General features: G+C 38.9%; 2 protein-coding genes across 2 annotated transcripts; one reads left to right on the top strand and one right to left on the bottom strand.

Annotated features, from left to right (window-relative positions):
* Window positions 1–3,077: 3,077 nt before the first annotated feature.
* On the bottom strand, window positions 3,078–8,591 carry LOC104953052 (eukaryotic translation initiation factor 2-alpha kinase 3-like; the record flags this gene model as incomplete). The annotated part of the gene is made up of 13 exons (XM_010780007.1): window positions 3,078–3,426; window positions 3,702–3,764; window positions 3,928–4,026; window positions 5,014–5,148; window positions 5,883–6,087; window positions 6,647–6,799; window positions 6,891–7,010; window positions 7,102–7,136; window positions 7,274–7,361; window positions 7,458–7,507; window positions 7,651–7,741; window positions 8,028–8,092; window positions 8,412–8,591. Coding segments are annotated over 13 exons (1,410 nt in total), but the record flags the coding sequence as incomplete, so codon positions are not given.
* Window positions 8,592–10,703: 2,112 nt separating this feature from the next.
* On the top strand, window positions 10,704–15,662 carry LOC104952960 (interferon-induced, double-stranded RNA-activated protein kinase-like). The gene is made up of 11 exons (XM_010779903.1): window positions 10,704–10,823; window positions 10,946–11,079; window positions 11,219–11,351; window positions 11,986–12,053; window positions 12,757–12,847; window positions 12,978–13,027; window positions 13,116–13,203; window positions 14,687–14,745; window positions 14,836–14,955; window positions 15,050–15,184; window positions 15,368–15,662. The coding sequence occupies exons 6-11, from the start codon at window positions 12,978–12,980 to the stop codon at window positions 15,660–15,662; spliced, it is 747 nt and encodes a 248-aa protein (XP_010778205.1). The 5' UTR covers window positions 10,704–10,823; window positions 10,946–11,079; window positions 11,219–11,351; window positions 11,986–12,053; window positions 12,757–12,847.
* The last annotated feature ends 709 nt before the right edge of the window (window positions 15,663–16,371 follow it).

Below are 16,371 nucleotides of genomic sequence, written 5' to 3'. Positions count from 1 at the left end.
TATTATTTGACTTTAACTTTAACTATATATTTATTTGTTGTTCCTTTCTTCTCTTTTCTTTTCTCTTCACTATTATNCGCGGCTCTAAAATAAAACCCCCACGGACACCCCATCGAACTGCAAAGGTATCTCCCACGGGTTTGTAAATCCCAAGGGTCAATTACATGACCAGCGATGTCACTTACAAGATGAACGTTTGTTAGGGGTGTGTGTGTGTGTGTCACATGGGCGGCTGACAATGTTACTTCTGAGCTATTAGTCGAGTGCCCGTACTATCCATGTCGTCCCCATTTCGACCAATAAAAATATCCACCACAACCTGGAGTGTATCCCCCGCCAGTCCCCGTTCGAGGGGACCCTTCTAAAAAATTTATAACTTCAATTTTCGTAGTAACCACGTGAAACTCTCGTTGTACCTTCTCTAGATACCTATGGTAGAGAGTTGTGGGTAAACTTTGTCTTGACATTTGCTCTAACTGAAAGAAAATACCTTAATAAATGTTTAGTGAGGGAAAAATTGCAATAAGAAAAAAATTACAGTATATCATAGCAAGTATGGACAAAAATTAAATAAGAGAATAAAAAAATATTGGATATTACCTAGTATATTTGCACCCGGAGCCTCTTATTACCAATGTAATTACCACTGGTTGCAACTCTGGGTGACTCTATTGGTGACTCTCACGAGATGAGTGACTCAGAGAGTAAGCTTCCTCTCCTGAGAGGAGGTGAAACAACACACTTTTTTGAAGGAATTAGCAATCGCATCGAGCGATCGTGGCTTCGACTTGTGTTGCTAGAGGCCATGGGCACGCGAGAGTGAGCGCGTGACGTGTGTTTTACCGAGCAAGTGTGCTGTGTGTCGTCTCGGTTGAAATTATTTGTTTCTCTGGGGTTTCTGCCTTTTCAATGACTATTTATAATAAGCCTGACTATTTGTGTTGGGGGGGCCCGACTTTTTTTTTTCTCCAAAGGGGGGGCCTGACAGAAAAAGTTTGAGAACCACTGTTGTAGAGGTTGATTACTTGCACTTAGGACATTGTAAAATCAACAACCCCATTGAGAAGCTCAGTAAAGTCAAATAATGTCTATTTCATTGGCGATTATTTAATAAGGAATAAGTTAATTTAGGCCATTCGTTATAAACAAAAGTTACATATGAGGAAGTAATCACCCAGAAATGACCGATCCCTGTGTGAGTGAAAAGTGTGAGCTACTGTATTATGAACATGCAGGGCTTTGATAGGCCTACATTTACTGTATCCTGTATTGAGTTGATGTTATCTTACCAATGTAGACCAACCAAAAAGTAGTTTAATGATTCTTTAAGGAGTTTATGTATTAACCATTAAGCTGTTTTTCTGTGAGAAGTCCAACAACATTGATATTTAACCACTCCCACTCCGTTCCGAGTCTTCCGAATAATATTGTACACAGGAAGGCTTAAGCAAAACTCACGGGTAACAGGAATGTTATAAACTTACGTCTTATTGTGGTGTGGGCCAACAGAGCCAAGGTCCTCATATTGAAGTAACAACTTTTTTTTCTTCGCGTACTTGTTCAGTTTGTCAACATCACTTCCACTTTCCATCTTAAATTAAGTCAAAATTCGATACTAAATTACATAAAAGGATCAAATCGAAGTACACCGCTCACAGCAGCTCTTTGATTCCCCATGTTTGTTCTATTTTTGCTGCAGTATGTATGCTGCTTATATCCTTGCAGCTTCGATTCAGCTGACTTTGGATACAACTGCGTTTCGATTTCCTCGTCTACAGTAAACGTCATAACGTTACGTGGCTTGACAATACTGATAAATGAATCCAGACAAAAAACAAATCTTACATTGTTATAGTTAAAGAAATGTGTGTTGCACCTGTTTTAGACCATTGACGTTTTAGACGTTTGGTATTTATGTTTAGATATTTTTTTCATTATCTACTTGCATTTGTTTTAACCTGACATCTGCTTCTCTACATATTTCCAACTGGCCACCACCCATACACATATTTTTAACCAACTTACACCTGTGGAAGAAGGCTGACAAAATTTCCCAAAATATTTCGTTCAGGAACAGTGGTGTGCATACAATATCACAGGGTAAGGCCAATACTTTAAAAAAGGGGCATCCCTTGCATAAAGGGTTTATTTTTGGTTTATGCACCCAATGTCTCAGTATATGACTTTTGCCACAGCCACAACGGCAATGCCCAGTGTCTGGCTGCGGGGTTGGGTTGGGCACAGTAGGTTAGGCAGGTTTGGAAAGTTTCTTGTTGTTACATGAATGTAGTCATGTCAGCCGAATGACAAAGATATTATAGATGGTGGTATTTGTACATCAAAGTAATTAAGCAGGAGATGATTATTTGTTAAAAGTAAATACAGTTCAACAGGGCAATCAGTGTCAAATGTCATTTTATAAAAGTTGGGCAATCTTTTGTGAAAGATTATAAGATATAATACAAAAAAAAAGCTGCTGTTTGTTTTGGCTCACTCAGTTAGGTGTTGATGTTATTCGATGACATATTTTTGAAGGATATTTTACTGTAAGCTATCCTAATAAAATGTGGGTCTACCTGTTTGTTACATTGCCACCAGTGTTTTATGTTATTGCCTCATCATGAATCAACATGGACCAAATGTATTCCTCCCTTTAAAAAAACAAATAAAAAAAACACTTACCATGTCCATTTTGTTTTGTTGCACTGTTTAATTGCCGCTTTTCAACTTCAAAAGTGAGCTTTGTTAATTATACGGCTGTCCACGATTAAATAAACAGACACCTACCATACAGTCTACAAGAATTGCGTGTGAGTGTGCTTGTACATGCAATATACAGATGCATGACATTTGTAAGTCATATTTCTTTTGCCATTATTTTATTTTAAAACTTAACATATTTAGTAGAAAACAAAAGATGTAATGCATACATTTGACCATCCCCAGCATTGAATAAAATGTCAATTGTGGACACATAAATTACCAGCACATGATTATCTAAAACAGCTGGACAGATAAATATGTGAGTTACTTTTTGAAATCATGATCAAATTGGATTTTACATTCCAATCTTTGACTATTAAACTACTAATTCTCAATTTGCATGATAAATGAACTCCTGTAAGTGCATACAAGACGGTGCTAAGTTGAAGTTCAGATAAATCACTGTTTAAGTGCAGTACATTAACCATTCGTCAATAAATATTAATAACATCACCTAAACAGTATATCAAATATGTTCATCAGATGACAGACAGATCTCATTACCCTCATAAGACTTGTCACAATTCATTGTGATAATCACACAGTTGCCCTTTTCTGGGACTCATTTTCTGCCTGAGCCAACTTGTCCAGCTGTTCCTTCAGATCACTTGCTTCAGGTCGCACCTCTGGCTTCTCATGTAGCATTTTCTTGATGATTAGGTTCTGCAAAAACAACACCTTTAACTGAGATCTGTGTACAAACACTATTGTGTTGCCATGCTACAACATTTCAAACAAAAAAACTGAGATTGATATCTTGTAAAATACTTTTATTTGTTCTGCTTGTTATTAGTATAAACAGCAGCAGTTCTGTTTAACTCCCCCAGCTATAGAGATGGACAGCTGTTTTAACGGGGCAAACCTGTCTAAAAAGGTACTGCCTCATGTGGGAACTAATTTACTGCGGATAATAATTGATAATAAGAACATTGTAATACCTCTACTTGGAAGGCCCGTGAAAAGTCTGTCGGGAGAATCTGTCTTCTTGCATTTGTTAAAACCTGGTATTCATGCAGTGATAAAAGGATGAAAGAACATGTTAGTTAGCCTGAATCAAACAAATAATTCAACAATTGAGTTGAATGTTGCATATAAATACAAGAAGAGAAAAGCTGACAAATGATGGTAAAATTCTTGCGGCAAGTCTTTGTCTGTATACTTCACCTCTCCTCTTTCATGGCCAGAAGAGACTTTCCACAGGAGTTCCAAGTATATCAACCCCAGAGCAAATATGTCCACTTTTCGATTATATGTCTTCCCCACCTTTTGAGAAATAATAAAAACACAGAATTGCCTGATGTTATGCTAATATAACTCATAAGGAAAGTTTAGCATGTCATGCTAGTGAAGTAAATGAAGTTTTGGCTTCAAGTTATGTTTCATGGCTTATGTTTGTAGATACACTTAATTCACAGTTTGTTGTATTGGCAATAAAGTTCTTACATATTTTACTTTCACCTTTAATGCTATCAACTGGCTGCTATCTCAAAACTGTCACTGGTACTGGATTCGTATTTAGTAAGATGTGTAATTTCTACTTTATCTTTCATATTTTTATGAATGACTTCTTAATTCATATTCAGCTACCTTTGGCTCTTTACCTGATGTAACAAATGTACATTTCCCCTCTGTGGGATGAATAAAGGTATTCTGATTCTGATTCTGATTGTACAGCTCTCACTGCCAACAGTAAGAAAAGGTTTGGCTGGGCTAAATAAACAATAGAGCATGGAGTGGTGCAGTGATGTTGTATTTTCGTAGGCCCATCCAAATGTGAGCATCGCAAGGGCTTCCTCAACAAAAGCAATGTGATTTTTGCTTAGTGTCAACTCCGCTTAGCTGAAGGAGGACTCATGTCCGTGTGATAAAGTCTAGTAGTTTATGTAGTCACTTTTTAGCAACCACCATCTGTATGACACATACAAGCTTTCAACCTTCACCAGTGGGGAAATTACTGATGTATTTTCTGTCGTAGAACAAAACGTAAACATATTTTCAGTTTGTGTTAACCACAGACCTGATTTCAGGAATCTTTGACATGTTCAAATGGCGAGGGAATCGGAAATGGTAAAAAGCAAACTAAGTTTTAGGAGTCTTTCCTGCACCGCTCTATTGTGCTCGGCATATATAGTAATAGTTACTAAAGGTATAGTTGAAAATAATTAGTCCACCTGATTAAAACCAGTCGAAGGACATATTTGTTGAAATGAATACAGAAGAATTAAGAGTATACAGAATAGATCATCTCACTTGTTCAGGGGCCATGTAAGATTCGGTTCCTCTGTTCTCTGTTCTGTCAATCAAAGCGTCATCATCTGTGGTGACCAGACCAAAGTCACCAATCTTCACTTCTTTATCATCCAGTCCAAACAGGATGTTGTCAGGCTTCACAGAAAGAAAAACAATTGAAACAAATGAACACATGTGGAAGAAAATTAGAAGCTTGAAAAACAGTACTTAAGGGATAAACCAGCATTATATCTTTAACCACATGTGGGTCCCTTTCGGAAGAGTGTTCAATTTGATAAGATATCTTTAGGCTTCTGCTAATCATGAATGATCCTCTCAACATTCTTTATAATTCTTGTTGCATTTTGCTGTCTGATAGATTTTTCCCTTTAGACGATCAAAGCAGAGAGTAAAAGATTGTATTACTTGTATTCTCATTCTAATTTAAATGACTATTCACATGTAATATTAGGTGAACTGAAGCTTCTAGTAAAAATAATGTCTTGTGCTTCGAGCATTTCGGGGCAGGATCTTGCCTAACAGTTTTAAAATAATCATGGTGTTATTGTTGTTGGGAGGCAAACCTAGTACCCTAGTATCTTTATGACTGGACTGCACAAGGATCACTGGTTTCCGAGAGAGATCTGATTGTATAGAAGTTCATAGAAAAATGTGCCTGCGTCGCATTGATGTACTTCCTCAGTAAATATATTCCTGATGACTTTATGGATTAGATTGCTAGTTCAACACAGAATTATGTTCATTTAGTAAATGATGACCCCATTTACAGCAGCATATGCTTTAGGGCCTGGCTTATTCTAACATTTTGGTCACCTAATAATGGCTTGTTATTCTACCAATTATTCTGTTACACTGCAGTCTGGTCTCACCTTTAGGTCTCTGTGGATGTGCCCCCTTGAGTGAATATATTCAACTCCACTGACTATTTGCTGAGCAATGCTTAGACTTTCTTGTCGTCTCTTTGTGTCTTGCGGAGACTGAGTGTTCTTCTCATCAATCCATTCCTTAAGTGTTTTCATTTTGCACAACTCCATCTGAATATAAAGGAACTTTACAGATGGATCATCTGTAGACCTAGAAAGACAGACGAAAAATGTTTATAAAAATACTCTCCTCTGACTTAAAATGTAGACTTGAATGTTATATAGGCCTATACAAAATTCAGAATATAGCAGTGAAAAACTATTTCAAATGACAATATATAGTAATGAACAATAAGGTCTCTTCTCTGTGTGTTGTAATCCAAGCTTACCTGTTCTTTGGTTTATTGCTTGGATAGCTACGAGTGCCTGTTAACTGTTATCTATGGACTTATGTATCCTCTGATAAAGGCGCCCCACTCCCAACCATAGACTGTACACAGTCCCAACATGGAAGCGTTACACCCACCCTCCACTTTCCCTCTGAGAGTAATACTGTTAGCTCTGTCAGCTCCTTTGCTATAGTTTGCACTGCTAATGCTGTTAGTTAATGCTGTTAGTTAATGCTGTTAGCACCATTAGCAGCTAGCCGTCCAACCATTCCCATGTCGAGAGCTGTGTTCAGGTATCCCTGACCCTAACTCTGAATGAAAGATATGTATTGAATATTATATATATATATAGCCTGTTTAAGGTTAGGACGTGGACATTACTGGGCATCGCTGTAACCACCAGCTGAGCTTCCAGCTGAGCTTCCAGCTGAGATGCCGTCTTCGTAGCTTGTATCCTCGATCCAACAATTGAAATATCTGATGACATTATGGTGGAGGAGGTCTGATAATGTCCCCACCTCTCGAAAAGCTTTCCTGATCCAAAGGAGAACAACCATGGAATCAGTAAACAAAATATTTACATACATACTGCATAATGCACAGTTGAAACTTACTGCATACTTACTCGTCACTGCTTACAATCTTTACAGCATAATACTTCTCCTCTAGTTTACGCCTTGCTTTGTAAACCGAACCGTAGCCTCCAAAGCCAAGATACTCAATGTGATCAAAGTCTGAAGTAAACCTGTCGAGATCACCACTATTATTTAGGAAAAAAGGGTTCTTGATGGTAGATCAATAATTGGCAGAGAGATTTATTTTTACAGTATATATACCTTGACGGGGCGGATGTCTTCTTTTTGACAGCATGCTTAAAGGATAAGATAAAGACAGATTCAACATTTTGAACTGTGCTCTGATTATGACGTAAGTATTCTCTTTAATAATCATACAAATATTCTGTTGCCCTCTCCACATATAGAGTATTTAGAATATAGCTAATAATACCTGATCATTGGAAGAGTTTGATGAATCTGTGAATATTTCAGAGCCACTTGTACCCGAGGACATGCTTTGTGATGATTCAAGAGACTTCCTAGAGGAACATAATGAGAGGCATTGGTACAGCTTTTTTAAGCAATAAGCTATACACTCAATAGTGATTCAATAATAGGCTAAATAAGTGCCTTACAGTGAAGTCGACAACCTGGATGGTGCACCATTTTCAGACCCTAAGGGCATCTACACAAAAAAAGCAGTTAATTGTTAGAATGTAGCATACTATAAGATGATATATTTGAAGCCCTGTTGAAAGATCACATCAAATTATTTAATGTGATTTTCACAACTGTCTGATTTGCTTTTACAATTCTGAGAAAACATACCTGAGCTCTGGAAGGGTTGGATGTATCTGTGAATTGTATTGAGCAACTTGTACTCACTGACGTTCTTTGTGATGATGCCTCATGGGACTCCCTAGGGGAATACAAGGATAGACATGAGTACAGCTTTTTCTCTGTCATCATGTTCCACTCTAATCACAATATATTCAATTTTTTCTTTGTTTATTTCCATTTCACGTGATTCAGGTGAGAATACATTCTTAGTAATTTAGAACGATACATCAGAGGATGCGCTGAGGGTACTTTCTAGCTGTGTTTCGCCGCAAAAAGTTCAACTATTCCAACTTAAATATTTTTCAGACATTGCAGGACAAAGGCCCCACTTTGTCTCTCCCTGCTGAGAAGTCAAAGTGCCTTACTGTGGAGTTGATGATGATGATGATGGCGGTGCACCATCCTCCGACAGTGTTGACCTGACAGACACCTGAAATGCATGGAAAAGGTGTGTTAAACATCATCTTGGGGGAAAAAGGCCATTGCCTTGAAAAAAAATAAATAAAATGTATTTCCTCTAGCAGAAAAAAAAAATTCTTTCTTGATTGTTTTATGCAAAGGTTTTTTCAAAATAAAAGTTGTACAGCGGCTGACTAAAGCACCAGGAATAAACTACCCTTGAGTGCCAGTTTAGTAGGTGTACCTTACTATAACTGTGTTAGGATTCATTCATTGTATCTGTGTGAACCTAATAAACTGGCAATTGAGTGTATATTTCATGGTGATTGAAGTACATAAATATAAAATACCTTGCTGTCCCAATCTGTCTGTTCTTTAAGAGCAGACCAGGTAAGTCGAGCTGCATTTTGTCGGGCTTCTTTGGCACTCCTACCCTCAGCCACAGGGTACTCCTTGTTGTCTATTATTAATCTGTAGAAGAATCTGTGTTTTTTTAAAAGATGGAAATAGTTTAGATCAGAATGTTCAAATGTTAATTTTGTTTAACTATCTCTTATCATACTATTTTTAAGCATATATTATGGGTCTCGGATATATACGAATATATAAAAAACACGTCTATGATGTGTTTTGCTCAAAATACCAAACAGATCATGCATTTTAGATATCCCTCATATCCCTCTGTTTCAGCCCTGTTAGAGAATTGCTGATTCATGGTCAGTAGCTGCTGGCCCCGCCCCCTTTTGAGCACGGCAAGGCAAGAAGTGAGGTCTCCTCTCTGCCTGGAGATACTCAACTAAATGCTGCCGTGATTAAATGCCATATCATGTTCCAAACCACTTCAAGGATTATTTCTGAAACAGTATGGAGCTCAAATGCTTTTTTTCTTGCGGGTTTAGTACAAGGTGAGTTCCTTTTTTTATTTCCTGCTTTTTTACATATAATAATAATAATAATAATAATAATAGATTTAATTTGTTAGCGCTTTTACAGGTGCTCAAAGACGCTTTACAGATAATAGTGAAGAGAAAAGAAAAGAGAAGAAAGGAACAACAAATAATATATTTAAAGTTAAAGTCAAATAATACAAAAACAATCACACATGAAAAGCCAGATTGAAGAGGTGAGTTTTTGTGAGTTTTTTGAAGGTGGTGAGGTCGGTGCAGTCTCTGATGGGTTGTGGGAGTGAGTTCCAGAGGGAGGGGGCAGCGACGGAGAAGGCTCTGTCCCCCCAGGTCCGGTGATTGGTGCGGGTGGGGATGGATAGGAGGGGTTTGCTTCTATGAGCTCGACGGGAGCAGCTAAGGAAGGTGTGGTGGGTGCAGCCAGGTCTGTGAGGTAGGGGGAAGGGTGTGTGGTGGCTGCAGCAGTTCTGTGAGGTGGGGGGAAGCGCGTGTGGTGGTGCAGCAGTCTCGTGAGGTTGGGGAAGGGTTGTGGTGGTGCAGCAGGCTCGTGAGGCAGCGGGAAGGGGTGTGGTGGGTCGCGCAGGTCTGTGCAGGTGGGGAAGGGGTGTGGGTGGTGCAGCAGGTCTGTGAGGTAGGGGGAAGGGTGTGTGGTGGTGCAGCAGGTCTGTGAGGTAGGGGGAAGGGGTGTGGTGCTGCAGCAGGTCGTGAGTGAGGGGGGAAGGTGTGTGGTGCAGCAGGTCTGTGAGGTGGCGAAGGGGTGCTGGTGGTGCAGCAGGGTCTGCTGAGGGTTGGGGCGGGAAGGGTGTGGTTGGTGCCGGTGCCAGCCAGGTCTGTGAAGTGGGGGGAAGGGGTGTGGTGCAGTACTTTCAGTCCAACGCCTACTGCATGCACAGCGTTAGAAAATCGGGCCTTCAAAATAAAAGTTTGACTTTTTGTCCCAAAAAAAAAAAAAAAGGAAACTTTTTTTTTCCTATTTCTTTTTTTTTTCACTCACACATCTGCGACCCACTCGAATCGGGTCCAGAGAACCACTGCCGTAGAGGATGCCATTGCAGTAGTCGAGTGTTGATGTGATGAATGCATGAATCAGGCTTTCAGCAGCAGAGGAGGAGAGTGATGGGCGGAGANAAAAAAAAAACATAAAAAAAAAAAGAAGAGATTTTTTTAAAAATTATTGATTCGAAAATAATATTATACAGTACTATTACGTCTGGGTCTCTGTGTTTCATTAATGAAACACAGAGACCCAGACGTAATAGTACTGTATAATATTATTTTCGAATCAATAATTTTTAAAAAAATCTCTTCTTTTTTTTTTTATGTTTTTTTTTTTTTATAACCATTTTTCCTCCTGGTATCTCGCGCCCCCCCTGTCATGCCTCTGCGCCCCCCACTTTGAGAACCACTGCTCTACAAGAACAATAAACAAATCATAAGGATGTATACAGTATACATAATGTGTTTTTTAAACATATATTTGTAACTTACTGTATGTCCCTGAAGTAATTTTCCTCCTGATAGTAGCCAATTCAATTGAGATCATTTTAAAGCAGTAGCACATATTTTGTATGGGGCTTAAAGGAGTAGAGTAAGTTCATAACAATTTACAATATGGATGGTTACTAGAGGCTTACTATTATAGTGTGCAAAATCAACTGATTTAATGCACCCCAACCCCACCAACATTATTTCAAATCTGCCTGAATAACAGAATTATGACAATTGCTCTCCAGATTCACCCAGAGGGTAGTCCTGAATGGTAAAGTCTATCCTGAGGGTGTGGGGAAGACGAAAAAGGAAGCCAAGTATAATGCTGCTAAAAATGCCCTGAGAGACTTGTCAGGGGGCGTACATCAGGTATGAGTTGCAACAGTAAGATTTTATTGTCCTGTTTTCTTAACAAGCCCCTATTATTAAAGGTAAAATACATATGGCTTGAAATGTGCTTTAGGTTGTGACATAGCATTTGTGTTCTCAAGACTGCAGATGTCAATTACAACCCTACACCAACTCAACAAAATTTCATTGGATTAATTGACAACTACTGCCGGAAAAAAAACCGCTGCCATACATTCATCGAAGACAGAAGATGGGGACCAGCCCATGAGCGTCAGTGAGTATGAACCTGAACCTCTGTAACCTGAATAGACACTAAAGTCACTCTATGCTAACTCTTCATTGATTTCCTGTTCTAAACAACATTCAAATGTTAAAATTATGAACTAAACTCCTCCTTTTAAAAAAAAACACAGATTTTCCTACAGATTAATAATCGAACACAAGGAGTATCCTGTGGCTGAGGGAAGGATTGCCAAGGAAGCCAAACAAAATGCAGCTAAACTTGCCTGGTTTGCCCTTCAAGAGCAGTCAGACTGGGACAGCAAGGTATTTTATATTGTGCCCTTCTTTAAATCCTCAAAAATCCTCAATTGAAGTTTAATAGGTCCACTCCACAATAAAATAGTTTAATACAACGGTGATAGCAAGGTGTACTTAATTGGCAGCTAAGGGTAGTTAAGCAGAAAAGTAGTGGTTTTATTTCCCTAAAGCTGCATTTACATGGTACACCATTTTGTCTTTGCTCACTGCGAAGTTGGGCACAGATCTTTGCAGTGAAAACTGTTAGTTAAGTTTATTTTATACGGCTGTCATCAGGTTGGTTGTGTGTCAAAAGGTTAGCAGTAAATGAGGTTATAGTTGAAATCATTTTAACTTTGAGCGCATCGCTCAAAACAATTTACGGGTGGTGCCCGATGCCGAGGGGAGCTCTTCCTCCTGGTGTGGGCGGCACTGCCCTTTCCATAGAAACGCAACGGCAACATCAGTGAAGAGACTTTTTACCGCTGGTGCTGTGAAAGCAGCCTAATGCTCTCAGAGACCATATACAAGTCAGCCCTTTACATTAAACACACAAGCAAGGCATTTCATTGTTTCTGTTTGATGGATTTAATATATTGTATAGCCTCTTTTCTTCTGATAATGTCTAATGTTATGTCAAACACCCTCTCTTTCATTTTAGCTGTCCGTCAGATCAACAGTGTCTGAAGGTGGTGAACCGCCTGTGTTGTCAACGCCATCAACTCCCCTGTAAAGCACTTACTCTGAATTCACACCTGGGAGTGGCAAAGTGCTGACTGCGGCAAGCGTTCATGCGTAAAGCTGCGCGTGCCGCTACAACCTCAGCTTTTTTTTATTTGCGGCAATGTGCGGCAATGTGCGGCAATGTGCGGCCACACAAAAGTTGGGGATAGTTTAACTTTTTGCGGGCTAGTGTGGCTGGAATGTTCAGGCAGCAAACCCTAATGTGTTGATCTAAATCAAAATGGGGGATTCATTTTCAGTTCACATCGGAATTATTTGTGCGGCAGTGGCTCAGTCAGTAGGGGCTTGGACTATAGAGAGGGTCCCAGTTCCCCTCCTGGGCCATGCTGTGGTCCCCTTGAGCAAGACACCGGACTTCCCCCCCACTCCCTATTGCTCCCTGGGCGCTCCACAATCCTAGTTCTTAGATGGGTTAAATGCAGAGGTGACATTTCACTTTGTGTGCTGTGTGCATGTACAGTACGTGTGACTATTAAATATGGTTTCATCCTCCTTTTCTATATCTATTAGTGACACATAGTGACAGAAATAAATAGCCTCACACCCGCAGAAACATTTAGTTATTGCTGCAAGAGGCACTTCGCTGCTCCCCTGTATGAATTTTGCATTATTGCCATTGGTATGAAAGCAGAAAATGGAGTGAAATACCAAGAAGGCTTTACTCATGTCTGTCCTTGTATTCCCCTAGGGGTTCGTATGAGGCATCATCACAAAGAACGTCAACAAGTATAAGTCCCTCAATAACATTCGAAGATTCAACAAACCCTTCCCGAGCTCAGGTCTGTTTTCCCGGCATCTGACGCGTGGTGACATTAAATAATAAACATGATATTGAAAAGGGCTCCAAGAGGTACATTATTTGATTTGGAACATGCTACATTCTAACAATTATCTTTTTTTTTTGTATAGATGCCCTTAGAGCCTGAAAGTGATACACCAAACAGTTTGTCAAATTCACTGTAAGGCACTTATTTATCCTATTATTGAAACAGATTGTATAGCTTAACGCTGGAAATCTGTAACAATGCCTCGCATTATGTTCCTTAGAGAGTCTATTGCATCGTCACAAAGCATGTCCACGGGTACAAGTGGCTCTGGAATATTCACTGATTCATCAAACTCTTCCAAGGATCAGGTATGTTCTTTATACCACAATCTTTTTTGATTAGATTTTTATTATCTTACAAGACAGATATAACAAGTTAAACAGCCATACATTACAAAACTAATGCTGGAACACATGCATGCACATGGCCTTGCATCAGTACATGGTTTTCATCCAAAACATATATATTTTGTTGTTATTATTTATTTTGTTGAATTTTTTAACACTGTTTAGCTGGAGTTAGAGCTACATCTATGTTCAATATATCAGAGTGTATTTCCAAGTACATCCCAGACGGCCTTAACAGCTGAGAATAGAGGACCATACCGAATTTACAAGGGTGCACACCTCCCCTCAAAACTATGGCAGCATAAGCCTGAGAGGGTTTGATTCATCCTTGTGTAAAATGGGTGATGTATACTCTGCAGTATTTTATAACACATTTGGAAAGTGATACTGAGTTCCAAAGGTTTTCCCGCTTGTTTCTTTGTACTTCTACCCCACTACATCGAGAGGTGTCAGGGTTGAGGGTTATCAGGACCCAAACGCAGAATGAGGAGAAGAGGTGCAAAGTATAACAAAAAGCTAGCTTTATTTAACAAAAGCTGCTGACAATGAACAAACAAGAAAAAACGTAAAATCCATAAACCAGTAGCACGAGGAAGCATCCAGACAAAAACCGACAGGGACAAACATGGAGGTGCAAGGAAGACAACGACCGAACATGGAGCAAAGGGGAAAACAAGACTAAATACACAGAAGGGTAATCACAGGACAAGACAAAGCTGGGCAGGGGAGGCAGAAACACAAGGGCAACAGGTGAACACAATGAGAGAATCAGACACAGGAAGGAAGACAAGGCAAAGGGAGAACAGAAATTCAAAATAAGACCGGAAACTAAACACACAAAACTAAAATCATGACAAGAGGTAAAAGTGTACTTTTACTGCACTACATTTATTTATTACCTTTAGTTACTTTACATATTTGAATTTATAATGTGAAATTTAAACCACACTTAAATAAGACTTTAGTTACATCTGGAGTAAATTCACAAGCTACCCTGCAGTATACAAAGTCATTAAAACTTGCTTTTACCAGCTTTGATAACACTAATCAGAATCATCAGAATCATCAGAATCAGAATGCAGCAATGATTATAATTAAAACATATAATATATACTATTCTGAAATGGGCCAATCTGCACAATGAGTACTTTTACTTTAGGTACTTTAAGTATATGTTCATGCTAATACTTTAGTACTTTTACTTGAGTAACATTTTGAATGCAGGACTTTTACTTGTAACAGAGTACTTACTTTTACTTAGGTACAAGATCATAGTACTTCTCCCACCTCTGTCAGAATCGGTGAAAAACTGTGAAAGCTGCTTACTCTATATGTGTAGAGGGCAAAAATAATAACAGTGTTATTATTAAAGAGTATACAACAATGAGAGCAGGGTACCAAATGTTGACTGTACCAAATGTATGTTATTCTTTTGTCCTCTAAGCATCCTGTCAAAGACAAGATCATAGGAAATACTGAAAATCAGACATCCACCCTTTCAAGGTATGAAAATAACCCTCTTAAATATCTCTCCCAACAATTGTTGTACAATCAATAACCCTTTTGCCTTAACAAAACTGTTGATCTTGACAGGTTTACTTCAGAATTTGATGTCACTGAGAGTCTTGGAAAAGGGGCCTACGGTTGTGTTTACGCAGCAAGAGACAAACTGCTGAAACAGGGTTTTGCTGTAAAGATTGTCCGCAGTAACGAGTAAGTATGCAGTAGTACAGATCAACTGCGCATTATGTAGTATTTATGCAAATACTTTGATTACTGATTCCATTGTTGTTCTCTTTTGGATCAGGAAAGCTCTTCGAGAGGTGGGGACATTGTCAAAGCTTCTCCACTGTAACATCGTCAGATACTACACATTTTGGATGGAGGATTCAAGATACCAAGGTCACATTACAGCTGGAAACTCAGCTGGCAGCTCTTCCCAGTAAGTCCAATACACTAACCTGGATCAGGCTATAGACAGCATGCAAAGCATATCTTTGATTCAAGGCTGGGCCACGACTACCTGCACATGGCTCATAAAGCATAAACATAAGCAAAACATAAAGAGAAGAAGTGACTTTATCAAAAGAGAGCAATATTATCATGTTTCTCTCTCTTTTCTTAGGTCTATAGAGGATCCATCAGCAAAGTACCTCTATATTCAGATGGAGTTATGCAAAACAAAAACCCTTAAGAAGTGGATAAATGAGAAGAACACTCAGTCTCTGCAAGACTCCAAGAGAAGACAAGAAAGTTTAGCCATTGCTCAGCAAATAGTCAGTGGAGTCGNCTACGCCCTGATGGCAACAGACGAAATTCATGTGAAAGTACATGACCTGGAGAGTTCAGAATGCTCTCTGCTTTCCGCAGAATCTGTTGGTTACAGAAGGAATTTAAGTCTCTCTGCTTCACGCCGATGATCTTGGAGCAGGTTTTAACAATGCTGTTCAGGCTGTTCCTGTCTTTCAGTGTAAGGCTATGGAACCAGCAGATAAAAGAAAAACAAATAAGGCTCTCAATGAATGCTTGGTAAAAACGACAAATAATGAAAGGCCTGACAGAGAAAGAGTTCAGTTTGCGAAGAAGGTGCATTCTCTGTTGACCCCGCTTCACAATACACTCAGTATTCACATCAAATTTGAGGTGGTCATCGAAAATGGTCCCAAGTATTTGTATGATGTGACCATTTCTACATTGTCATTGTGTATGATGCACTCCTTAGGAACATCCTTGTGACTTCTAAAATCAATGATCAATTCCTGGGTTTTAGAGACATTTCAATCCAGAAAACTGTCATCACACCAGGAAATAAAATCAGTAAGAGCACACTCGTGGCCTGATTCTGAGCCGCAACGGAAATTCTTACATTCATCCAAACACTATATAGGGCAATCATTTTCATGTTGCTCCCAATAGTGAAAAAATATTGTCAAATAAATATTGGAAAAAGCTAATAAAATAGGGGTTATGCAAATCTTTCATACATTGGTGGTTAGAATGATAACATGGTGTTGTCTAATATTGTTTTCATATAAATAATATCTTTGGCCTCAACTTAATTCCAGTGATTTTTTAACAGAAACAATGTGATATGGATTCATGTTGCCCACCACTGTTTTTTTTGTTTCT

This window comes from Notothenia coriiceps, unplaced genomic scaffold, assembly GCF_000735185.1.
Source record: "Notothenia coriiceps isolate Sejong01 unplaced genomic scaffold, NC01 NC01_scaffold00000281, whole genome shotgun sequence".
In the NCBI taxonomy this organism is placed as follows: domain Eukaryota; kingdom Metazoa; phylum Chordata; class Actinopteri; order Perciformes; family Nototheniidae; genus Notothenia; species Notothenia coriiceps.
The sequence above is the reverse complement of the archived record's forward strand: the minus strand, read 5'-3'. Positions and strand labels throughout refer to the sequence as shown.